The 12,937-nt window shown below is 44.2% G+C and overlaps 1 protein-coding gene across 1 annotated transcript in view; it reads right to left on the bottom strand.

Moving 5' to 3' along the window:
* Nucleotides 1-12,937, bottom strand: part of LOC145417881 (potassium voltage-gated channel protein eag-like) — a 336,066-nt gene that overhangs the window by 57,026 nt on the left and 266,103 nt on the right. Inside the window, exons 5-6 of the mRNA XM_080286497.1 lie at nt 8,579-8,707; nt 355-399 (exon numbers count right to left, since the gene is read on the bottom strand). Of these exons, the coding sequence (XP_080142623.1) occupies nt 355-399; nt 8,579-8,707 (174 nt within the window). The remainder of the gene's footprint in view (nt 1-354; nt 400-8,578; nt 8,708-12,937) is intronic.

The raw sequence follows: 12,937 nt of genomic DNA, 5'->3' as shown, positions 1-12,937 counted from the left end.
CTCCTTGCCCTACCACCGCTCCGCCAGCAGGTCCGGAGTTTAGGAAGCGATTCGCCACAACAATCCTTTGGCTGTTGCATCTAGCCACTGCATGACACAAAGTTACTACTCACACTTGCCAGTTTTCTTGATCATGCAGTCTGTTGCGTCCTGCTGTGATTATAAATGGACCTCTAAAGTAGTGAAATCAAATTCTGCGTGTATTGCCTCATATATGTAATTACAGATAATATATTTAGATTAGCCAAGGAAATATGGCGTTGTGGTGAGTTAGTTAGTGATGTGGCAGGGGGGCGTTAGGAGGAGGCTGGGTTGGTGTGTGTGGTGATGCCCGGCGCGACCAGTGGTACCTACATTTGGCGGGCAGCCTCCCTCCCGAGCTCTCCGTGCTGTCCGAGGCTGAAATAACACACGCGTCATCACCTCTCCACCCCACCCTGACCTGCGCTACCCTGGTGCTCTTCCTTGTACTGAACCCACACACCACACCACACCACACCACACCACACCACACCGCACCATACCACACCACACCACAGCAAGCGGTAAAACACATCACCCTACACGCTAGACCACACCAAGCACTATAACACACCACACCACATCAAGCAGTATAGCACACCACACCACACACCAGATCACACCGGCATAATTACACACCTCACATGGAGCGCTAACACATCACATCGCATATACCACACTACACCTATCCAAGCATTCCACCTGTTCTGTATGTAACGACCACAAGTGTTATACCACCACCGTAACACCGGTATCATCATGCGTCACACCACCACCGTCATACCACCACCACCATCACATATCACTCCATCGTCACACTGCCACCATCACACACCATCATCGTCACACCACCACCGACACACCTCATACCATAGTCACACGTCACATTATCATCGTCACAGTGTCGTCTCATACCACACAATCTCCTTCACACCACCTTCACACCATCACCGTCACACTTTTCGATAAACCGGCATTGAGAACACACAGTTACGGTGATCCATCCAGACGATTTTACTCTACAGTTCCTTAATCTTAACTTGTCTCAGATTTTCGTCCTTTTGCTGCTTATTTCACGTAGCTCAGTGGCAGATAATAATACAGCTGTGCATCCTTTCCATCGCACTTCTTCGTGACAAGCACCGCATTCAAGTGTTACTCAGTTATTACGACTCAATACTCAAGGTAGAGAGATGGCAATTTTAGGCCAAGTTAGAGTGAAATGAGTGGATTAGAGAGTCTTAGAGGGATCAGAAAGAAACAAGTCACTCTTTTTGGTGGGAGAATTATCTTGTAGTGAACCTCTTTTGCCCGAGGACGTGTATTGTTGTGTTGATACTGAAGGGAGGGGCCAGAGAGAAGACAGTGGCAGGAATGTCTTAATCTCTGTTTGTCGTAGTGTTGGCTTTTTTGATGTACCGACGTTAATCTAAAAATATATATTGGTAAATTGTTGCACCTTGGTACAAAAATCATAGACCCCTTATGACCGTGTGTGTACTCTTTTTTTTTTTTATATATATATATACAATAACCTGGCTCAAAATTGCCATCTCCCCATTTTCAATGCTGAGTTGTGATAATTGATTAATACTAAAATATGATGCTAGTCACGAAAAAGTGTTATGGAAAGGATGTAGGGCCGTAACATTGTCCTTTTCCGTCACTGAGCTTCGTGTAATAGAGTGCAGAAGGACGAAGATCTGGGCCAAGTTAGTGTAAAAAATCTCGGCCAAGTTAGTGTAAATGGACTATAGTTAGTGAACGTGACACACGACTCGACGGACGCCCCTTCAGTCACCAGCACGTGTCTGTCATGGGCACTTGGCACCACCTATTGACGCCAAAGCCTGTATTCTCGTCGGTTAAGGAAACTCCCTAACACCTTTTCTTAAGCGATTCATTTTGCTTATTGCACCTTACTGTCCTATTCTGTGCCATATGAAACTAACCTTGCCATACTCTGGATAAATAACGTCCAAAAAGATATCCACTATACAAGGCGAGGTTGGATAAACACGGGGCGCCTAAGAGAAGGTCTGGATATCGTGAAGCACACTTTGAACTCAGGGAAGCTTTTGGTGTGCATTCAAACGCACGCGTTTTTTTTTTTTTTAACGGCGTCCTTTGTGTGCATTGAAACCCTAACGAGAAAACTTTTTACCTCCGCCAATGAAATTGGAGGAGGTTATGTATTCACCTATGGTTGTCTGTCTGTTTGTCCAGACGATATCTCCAAACGTTCTCCATGAATTTCAATGAAATTTAATGGGATTATGGACCATGGGGCAAGAAAGAATTAAATAAATTTTGGGGCGGATCTGGATCCGGATCCGGATCCAGCAGTGGCATTGGCGGAGGCATGCTCTCTCTGAGTGTTTTGTAGTGTGTTTTCTGTGCACATTCGAACGCTAAGGAAAGAGTTTTTGATATCTTTCTGTGTATTCAGGAACTGGATAAGTGGTGGGAGTACAGTATAATGGTACCCTGTTGCAGAAATTAATTCTTTTTGACTGATGGACGCCTCCATATCATCATTCTGCCGCATGTATGATTTTCTCGACCCTCTGTAGTCTTAGGAACCACATCTGCCCCAGTCATCCTAGGAACCACACCTGCCCCAGTCATCCTAGGAACCACACCTGCCCCAGTCATCCTAGGAACCACACCTGCCCCAGTCATCCTAGGAACCACACCTGCCTCACTTATCTAAGGAACCACACCTGCCCCAGTCATCCTAGGAATCACACCTGCCTCACTTATCTAAGGAACCACACCTGCCCCAGTCATCCTAGGAGCCACACCTGCCTCACTCGTCTTAGGAACCACACCTGCCTCGCTCGTCCCTGGAACCACACCTGCTTCAATCATCCGAGAAAACACATAATATTGATATGTTCTCTACACTTGCTTTTTCTTCATCAGCTCTCATGGAATTCACGACCATGAGAGAAAGTGAGAGAATAAAGTGTGTGTGTGTGTGTGTGTGTGTGTGTGTGTGTGTGTGTGTGTGTGTGTGTGTGTGTGTGTGTGTATGAAAAAAAGGCCTCCCAGACAACACCGTCACCAAAACTCCAATCATCTGTGCGAAAGTGATACAAGCCAAGCCAAGCCAAGCGTCACGTGGAGTGCACATCACTTCACTTCATTCCACATCCTTTCGCTTATACACATCCACCGTTCATTCTCATATAAACATTCCTCAGGTGCCTTCGTGGTGGTGGTGTGGTGGTGGTGGTGAATGTGGTGGCATGCCTGGTGGATGCACGTGCTTCTGTACACACTCACAGCCGAATTTAACACACACACACACACACACGTTAACCGCCTCAGTACAATAATACGCCTCGAAAATATTGCATAATTCTATTCAATACGATTTCCCCTCTTTTGCTGCCACCTCCAGACGATTTTATTCAGTTTAAGGAAGAACTCTGACCCATTTCATCATCATCATCATCATCATCATCATCATCATCATCATTTTCTTTCTTCCACTTCTTTTATCTTCTATTTTTTTCTCCTCCTCCTCCTCCTCCTCCTCCTCATCATCATCATCATCATCATCATTATCATCATCATCATCATTTTCGTTCTTCGACTTCTTCTTCTTTTATCTTCTGTTGTTTCCTCCTCCTCCTCCTCCTTCTTTCATTCTTTTTTTCCAAGGCTGAGTGAAATCGTCTGGTGATGTGGTGATTTAGAATGACAAATACGTCTTGGAGTAACTCAGATATTCACCCATGAGATCTTGTGAGTCAGAGGGGATTCTTATTCATTCATTCATTCTCCTTCACTCATTTGCACAGATTCTCATTCATTTGCAGTCGTACATTTATAACTCATTTTCACTCGTCTACCTTCATTTATAACTCATTTTCACTCGTCTACCTTCATTTATAACTCATTTTTACTCGTTCTAACTTATTTTTCACTCGTTTTGATTAATTTTCACTCATTATCATTCGCCGTCACTTATTCTCATTCATTTTTACTCATTTCCTTTCCTTGTACATTACTCATTTTCACTTATCTTCACTCATGTTCACACGTTCACCAATTTTCACTTGTCACTCTTATTCATTCATGTTCACTCATTATCCACTCATTTGCACTCATGTTTATTCATTTTCCACTCATGTTTACTCATTTCCACTAATTTTCCACTCTTGCTGATTCATTTTTACTCATTTCCCGCTCATATGAACTCATTTCCCGCTCATATTAACTCATTTCCACTCATATCCACTCATGTTCACTCATTTCCATTAATCTTCCACTCATTTCCATTCATCTTCCACTCATGTCCACTCATTTCCACTCATTTCTGCAAGGCCGGTGGTGGGATTGCCTACTAATACGGTCCTCGTTAGCTACACACACAAGGCCCGTAGCACTGTTAGCATAATAATAATAATAATAATAATAATAATAATAATAGTAATAAAAACAACAGTAATAACAATAAGGAAAGTGATTAGCTACACACACACAAGGCCCGTAGCGCTGTATGTTAGCAGAATAATAATAATAATAATAATAATAATAATAATAATAATAAAAAAATGTGGCCTTGAAGGGTGTTAAGAGGCAGCTGAGTCACAAATGTGTAACTTAATAAAAAAAAAAAAAATTAACCCCATGGAATCCTCTGACGTGATTTTATTTTCATTATTATTTTTTTCTTATACCTGCTTCTTCCAGACGATTTCATTCAGCCTGGGATGACGGGGGAGGGGTGGACGTATTGCATTGAGGGGGTTATTGAAAGCTGTAACTAGCCAACCCTCCCTCCCTCCCAGTTCTAAAAGTCTCTCTCATGCTGAATAAAATCGTCTGAAGGTAATTAAAAGGCGTATTCTGCCTCCCGACGATTTTACTCGGCTTGGATAGGACCTGAAGGGAAGGGTTAAGTGATGGCCATTCCCAGCCCCTTCGATGTAAAATTATCTCCCAGATAAAAAAAAATCGTCTGGAATTTTTTTTTCGCGGCCTCCAGACGATTTTATTCATCTTGAGAAGGGGAGATCTGTTGTAATGAAGGAATGAAGGCTGTGTCTATGCAACCCCCTCCCCAGTTGCGAAAAGCCAATCTTAAGCTTGATAAAAATCGTCTGGAAGGAGAATAAAACTGACAATACCTTTTCATGCTTCCTCCAGACGATTTTATTCAGCTTGGGGAAGGACATAGTTAACCAACCCCCCTTCCCATATGCCCAAAGTCTCTCTCAAGTTGAATAAAATCGTCTGGAAGTAGTTAGAATAAAATTTCAGACGATTTTATTCAGCCTGGGAGTGACCTTTTGCAGTGGAGGGGTGAATGAGGGCTGGATCTGACCAACCCCCCCTAAAAATAAAATAAATAAATAAAAAAATTAAAAAAAAAATCGAAAAGTCCATCCCAGGCTGAAAGAAATCGTCTGGCGGTAGTAAGAACAAGGCTAAAAACACGTCATCGGACTGAAGGGGTTACCGGCCGTATTGTAAAAAATGAGTGCGCGAAGGTACGAACGTGACCCTAATTGGTGACCTCTGCGACCCACCTGTCAATGCACCTGTGATTGCTAGGTGTGATTAGAGGGTGTGGGAAGCAGCAGGTATGGACGCTCCCTAACACCTCTCCCTTACCAATTTATTTTTTTTTGGATACGGCTGGCTAGTGTCGTTTTGTACGTTATTAGAGTATGGTGCTAGTAGGATGAATAAGTACCACACAGAAGAGGACGGCCAGGTGTAATAAGCAACATAAATCGCCTAGGAATAGGTGTTAGGGAGCTTCCATAACCGACGAGGATATGGGCCACGGTCTTTAGAAATTTTTTAGCCTGCATCCCACATTACATAGCGTAGTAGCAGTGAGACAGAAGATAAGAAAATTAATCATCTTTTCTAATAATCCTGTGTTTTAGGATTTCTGGGTAAAATTTAGGAGCCTGTTCACACTCTGGCGCACTCGCTTTTAATTTGGGCCTAGGTGGGTCCTTAGCTACTCCGTCCTGTCTCGGGCACTCGGGAGGAGATTCACATGCATTTTTTTGGGGGGAGCCCTTGTTCCCGTGGGTCATAGGAGCCTCCCTAGCACCACACCCTTAGCGATTTAGTCTGCACCTCAGTTTTAACCCAGTTCATTCCGGTGCCATTTTTTTTCTTGCCTTCTCCACACAATTTTTTATTTTTTATTTTTATTGTATTTATTTATTTTTTTTTTTTGGGCCAGAGAGAATTTTGGAACCGTATGGGGTAGATATAACCTCTGTTAACCTCTTCACTACGATGGGGTCCTCCTAAGGTGAGAACTGTCTTAAGGAAGAAGTTAAGGAGGCCTCTGTTTACTCTCTACAGTACTCAAGTCTCTGTTTGGCCGTTCTTGATAAAACTGTGTGGAGAAAGCAGAGGTGACCTTAAAAACACGTCAAAGCAGTGAAGGGGTACAGGTTCTAAATGCACGTATAAACCGGTAAGGAAGAGGTGGTAGGGAGTCTAGGGAGCCTCCTGAGACGCCGAGAACGCTGGCCTGAGTCTCCTAGCACTGTGAGAGAAGCCACCACAGCAGCAACTACTCCACAGCAGGACAAAGCTCTGGCGGTGTGGTCCCTCACCCGCTCCTAGTGTGCACCCAGGGACAAAAGCTGGCCTTGTGTTCTGCTGCGCCTGCGTCACACTTAGGGCATGACCGTCACTTTGAGGATATCCAGGGACAAAGACGCTAAATCTCTCTCACCTTAGGAATACTGGGACATATCCGTCACTTTCCTCTTTGACGCGTCATATAAAAAAAGAGCCATTCAAGGGAAGAAGCATACTAAATCATCCTCAGCTTTGGAGTATTAGTGCTTGTCTGTTAGTTTTCATCCTGACGCATCATACTAAAGAGAGACATTCAAGGAGAGAGATACATCAAACCGCTCTCTGTTTAGGAAATGCCAGCAGAGGAAAGTGGGAAGAAGCGAAATATGAAGGCGAACTTTTGTCTCCGAGTGTCCACCAGCACACACAGCCCACTAGCTAGGCGTCAGAGCACATCCAGGGAGGGGCGGGGGGGTCACAGCTTCCTACCCCGACACTAGTTACGCCCTGGGGGGGGGGGGCACACTACCTTCAGCAAAACCTACAAATTGTGTACCATCGCCAGCAAAAATCACGGTTCCTCTCCTGCTTTTCCCTTCATGGACTTTGAATATGACTCTCTTGAATCTGAACCAAAAGATAGTGGTGATCCTGAGCTGTGGACACATAAAGTAATAAAGTCATCATTGTTAGCTGCTGCATATTCACCACACTGATTCACCACACTGATTCACCACACTGATTTTTAAAGTTCGTGGAGAAAGCGAAGTTGGAGAGGCGAGAGGATTATTGTTGGTGAAAGTACAGTGCATATATAATGAGGTTGAATATTTCCTCAACCCTTATTTCGACAAGTGTTACAAATACCCTTAAAAGTAGTAATTGATTGTACATATCATTCAGCAAACTTTAAAATGATCTTAAGTAAATGTTCTGAAAAGGGAGAGAGATAAACCTTACGGGAATCAACTTACAATCATCCGCCGAACTGAAAAATTTGGCTCCACATCCCATCCCATCTGGTCCTTCATCAGATCCCATGCCATCCTTCCTCCTGGCCTAATAAACACCTACACACCTGCCCACATCCCATACCTGTCCAGCCTACACCTTTTCCTGTCGCATCTGTTCACCCCGTGCCTCTCCACACCTGTCCACTCCCCACACCTGTCAGTCTCACACCTGTCCTTCATACACCTGCCTATCCCACACCTGCCTATCCCACACCTGCCCATCTCACACCTGATCACCCCACACCTGTCCATCCCACACCTGCCTATCCCACACCTGCCCATCTCACACCTGATCACCCCACACCTGTCCATCCCACATCTGTCCATTTCCACACCTGCCAACTCCATACCTATCCCCACACCTGTCCTTTCCATATTTGCTGTTGCTTCAAGCGTACCATCTCTCTCTCTCTCTCTCTCTCTCTCTCTCTCTCACACACACACACACACACGAAACTAACCTCCATAACACCAGCCCAATTCTCCCTACACCAGCCATATTTCCTTTCGTTATTCCTATCTCTTATTACCATTTTTCCCCACACCAACCCTTTCTCTCCCCATACCAAACCTATTTCTCCCCACACCAGCTCTACACACCCTATTTCTCCCCACACCATCTCTATACTTGCTATCTGTCCCCACACCAGCTCTGAACACCCTGTTTCTCCCCGCACCAGTTCTATACACCCAATTTCTCCCCACACCAGCTATATGCCTCCTATTTCTCCCACCTTTTTTCTCCCCACACCAGCTGTATACACCCTATTTCTCCCCACACCAGCTCTATACACCCTATTTCTCCCTACACCAGCTCTATACACCCTATTTCTCCCTACACCAGCTGTATACACCCTTTTTCTCCCCACACCAGCTGTATACACCCTATATCTCCCTACACCAGCTCTATACACCCTATTTCTCCCCCTAGCGGCCCAGTTTCTTCTAGCCATCATCTCTCTCTCTCTCCCTCTTACCTCGGGAGTCCTCTGCTTCGATGGGCTGCTTGAGTGCGGTGATGTCCCTGAAGGTGCACAAAAACAGCACCACGATGTCCTTCTCGTTCTTGATGGGAGCGATGTGGAGAAGAAGCCATAGTGGAGTTCCTGTAAGGCAACGGCCGGTGGTAGACGGGGTTAGTGGGGGTTGGCGGGCTTGTGGTGGGGTTGTTATGGGGTGGTGGGATGTTTTGGTGGGGTGGTGGGGTGTTTTGGTAGGTGTTGGTGGGGTGGTGGGATGTTTTAGTCGGTGGTGGTGGGTGTTGGTGGGTGGTGGGGTGGTTTAGTCGGTGGTTGTGGGGTTGTGGTGGGGTGATGGGTTGTTTTGGTAGGTGTTGGTGGGGTTGTGGTGGGGTGTTTTATTAGGTGTAGGTGGGGTTGTGGTGGGGTGGTTTAGTCGGTGTTGGTGGGGTCGTTATGGGGTGGTAGGGTGTTTTGGTAGGTGTTGGTGGGGTTGTTATGGGGTGGTAGGGTGTTTTGGTAGGTGTTGGTGGGGTGGTGGTGGGGTGGTTTATTGGTGTTGGTGGGGTTTTGGGGTGGTGGGGTGTTAGTGTTAGGATGGGGTTGGTAAGTGCTGGTAACTGCTGCTGTGTGGGTGGTAGTCGGGGTTAGTGAGGGTTGGACTGGGGTTGTGGTGGGTTTCTGGGGTGTGTAGTAATTGTTGAGGGGTTCGTTTAAGTGGGTTTTGGCGCATGTGCTAGTGTGGTTTTGGTGGGGTGTTGGTAAGTAGTGTTGCTGTAAGGGTGGTTGAGGTTGTAAGTGAGGGTTGGTGGGGTTAGGGTGGGGTTTGATCGGTGTTCTGTGGGGTGGAAGTGTTTGGAAGGGGTTAAGAGGTATTGCTGGGGTATTGGTAAGTGTTGAAGTGTTGCTGTGGGGTGGGTTGTGGGGGTGGGTTGGTGTGGGGTTGTGATGGGTTGCTGGAGTGTTTAAGTATGTTGGAGGTTGGTTTGAGTGGGTTTTAGTGGATGTGTTAGAGGGGTGGTGCTGGGGTTTTGGTGTTAGAGGGCATAGTTGGGATGGCAGAGGGGGTTGGTTGGGGTGGAGTGTTGGTAGATTTGTGTGTGTGTGTGTGTGTGTGTGTGTGTGTGTGTGTGTGTGTGTGTGTGTGTGTGTGTGTGTGTGTGTGTGTGTGTGTGTTTTAGTAGACATGACTTGAGTTGCTGCTGGAGTGTTTCTGGGAGTGATAGGAAGTGTTAGAAGGTGCTGTGGGACCTGGTGATAGACTGTGTTAGGATGTGTTAGGTGTTAGCAGGTTACGATAGCTGAGTGTTAGGTTAGTGGCCACCGTCTGGCTTGCTGGTGGGGTGTTAGTTATGTTAGAAGGTACTTACGGCGAGTTAGTGTGGTGATAGGTAATGTTAGGTGAGTGTTAGTGCGTGTGTTAGTGTTGTTTTTGTGTTAGTGGATGATGCTTCCTTGAGTTGTTAGTAGGCTGTGTTGAGGTGTTGGTGGGGTGTTAGGAACTGTTAGAAAGTGTTGATGAGCTTTGTTAGGTAGATAGTGAGTGTGTTAGTGAATGTGTTGGTGGGGAGTGTAGTGTTATGTGGTTTGGGGAGTAAAGTAGTGTAGTGTAGTGTGATGTAGTGTAGTGTAATGTAGTATGGGGCCTGTAGTGCAGTGTGTGTGTGTGTGTGTGTGTGTGTGTGTGTGTGTGTGTGTGTGTGTGTGTTTGTAAGGGAAGGGGATTCTCTCAACGGGTACCACTACGCTACAGGTGCTGGGTCTTGCTGTGGTGGTGGTGGTTGTGGTGTGGTGCTGCTAGCGGTGCACGGGTGGGGTAGCGGCCGGCCAGAGTGGGGAGCAGGCGGTGGTGTGGTGATGATGCTGCTGCTGCTGATGATGATGAGGAGAAAGATAGTGATGATCTGCGGCGATGTTGATGGTGGTGGTGGTAAATGTGATGAGGTGGTGATGCTGACTGTGGTGATTGATGACGATGATGATACTAGATGTGATGAGTGATGGTGGTGATGATAGTCGTAAGGATGGTAGTGACGGTGATGGTGATAGTCATGTTTGTGGTAGTAACAGTGATGATGAAGACGGCGACGATGCTGATGATAATGTTGATGATGATGATGGTGGTGTGGTTTGTGATGGTGGTATGGTGATGATAATTTTTGTGTTCGTGGGATGATGATGGTGATGATGATGATGATGACGAGACGAAGGTTAGTGCTGTTGTTGGTGGTGATAATGATGATGGTGATGATGATAGATAGATAGGTAGATAAAATAGGCTGACAAAAAATGATGATGAATAACGAACTTAAACGCACTGTGTGTTTTGATTAATAATAAGTGATGAATGAGTGATGAGGTAAAGTGATGATGCTCCTTGGGTGGTGAAAGGTGATGTGTGGGCCAGGGAAAAAACTGTGTGATGAGAGATGGTGAGTGAATGATAATGACACTAGTGAGTTGTAATGAATAACAGTGATGAATGAGTGGTGACATAAAACCAGGGTGATGATAGGTGATGAAGTGGTGAAAAATGATGACCTGGTAGTGACACTAGTGAGTTGTAATGCATAATAGTGATGAATGAATGGTGAAAAAAAGGAAGTGTGATGAATGGTGATGAAGGGAAATGACAAGTGATGAATAAGGAGTGAGAGTGATTGCCGTACTCCAGATAGCTTAGGAGGCTTCGTAATGCCTCTTCCTAAGCGATTTATTTTGCATATTAAACCACAATATTCTCTCCTATCGTAATATCGTGTAAATATCGACGATACTGGGGTGTAATAGGCAGACAAAATCGCAAAGGAAGAGGTTTTACGGAATCACCAAGGCCACATAGAAAACGGCTTAGAGACGAAGGGGTGACTGAAGTAGAAAATTGAATCTCAGAATTTCGATATTATTTAAAAAAAATTCGATTATCTTCACAAGAATTCCGATTTTCAGTTCGCCAAAATTATAATAAATAATAAAAATAATAAATAGAATAAATAGTAGCGCTTGTGCCAGGATGTCATGATAAATATGCGATTTATTCCCTATCTTTAAATTTCCTTTTTTTATATTTTTTTCTTTATCTTTCGTTTATTTCATTCTGTCTATCTATCTGTCTATCTATCTATCTATCTGTCTTTTTCTTGATTTACGTTTCTTTTTCTACCACGTACATAATTTAATGGGTGACGCGAATCGGAGTATTATAAAAAACAAAAAACAAAAGAGAGTTTATTGTTTCCGACTGCCAGGGACGCCATTAGAATGATTTAAGAGGAAAATAAAGAGTGGCTGGGATGAAGGAGCGATTTTGTTATTATTATTATTTTTATTCTTATTCGTACCGGTACCGTATTACTACTGCTGCCACTACCACTACTAATTCTATTACTACCACTGCTATTTTTATTATTAAGAACTCCACATTCTGTGGAGTTCTTATTGATACTGTAGATAGTATTTTTTGGGAGGGGGAGGGAAAGATCAAGAAGGCTGGCATTCCAAGACCGTTCGAGATAGAAACTTGAAATTTTCAGGAGTGATGTATATGTCTTGGCTGCAGGCCTCTTCTGGCACAAAACATTTTTTCCCAGCACTAGCGCCGCACCAGCGTCCTCTCTTTTTTTTTTTTTTTTTTTTTTTCAGAGTAGTTCTCGTGCGCAGCAAATGCTGCTGAATGGATTGCTTTGCAAATGTTGCAGTATGTAGTCGTCAACGTATACTAGTGCACTGGGTACCGATACTGAGATCCAACAAATTCTTTTTGAGTTAGTGAGGAAAATCAAAATTGCCGCCTCATGCCTGAAAGTGCTAAATATATATGCATTTGGCTGATTTTGACCAAACTCGGAAATAGCCCATAGTGGGTCATGAATGAACATGATTAGCACAGTGTGAATGATCCTGACCTTGATCTCAAGGTCACAGGTCAAAATCCGCAGGAAAAAAAAAAAAAAAAAATTGAGTCAAACCAAAAGTGCCTTAATGTTAGGTCTGCGGTGACAACAACATTATTTTCATCTGGAATGAGAGTTCTCTGACTCTTGCTTCCGCAGTTTCAAAATTCTAGTTATTATTATTATTATTATTATTATTATTATTACTACTACTACTACTACTACTACTACTGCTGCTGCTGCTGCTACTAAGTCGTCACGGTTACTACGATCGTTTCATTTTGTAATTTCACATAATTTTCGATTGTCTTTGGTTTAGCACGTTCTCGTAGTTGCCAGTGCTATCTTGTTCCATTAGTTTTCTCGTTTTCGTTTGACTTTTGTCGATGGTCCTTTGTAAGATGTTAATAGCGATGCCTTTTTTAAATTTTATTATATTTGTCGATGCTGTTTTTTTTTTTTTTTTTAGTTATATTTTGTCGAT

The sequence above is a fragment of the Coenobita brevimanus genome, chromosome 111 (assembly GCF_032717465.1).
Source record: "Coenobita brevimanus isolate Jiangsu-jjx chromosome 111, ASM3271746v2, whole genome shotgun sequence".
NCBI lineage: Eukaryota > Metazoa > Arthropoda > Malacostraca > Decapoda > Coenobitidae > Coenobita > Coenobita brevimanus.
Note: the sequence above shows the minus strand (reverse complement) of the source record. Positions and strands in the feature narration are given on the sequence as shown.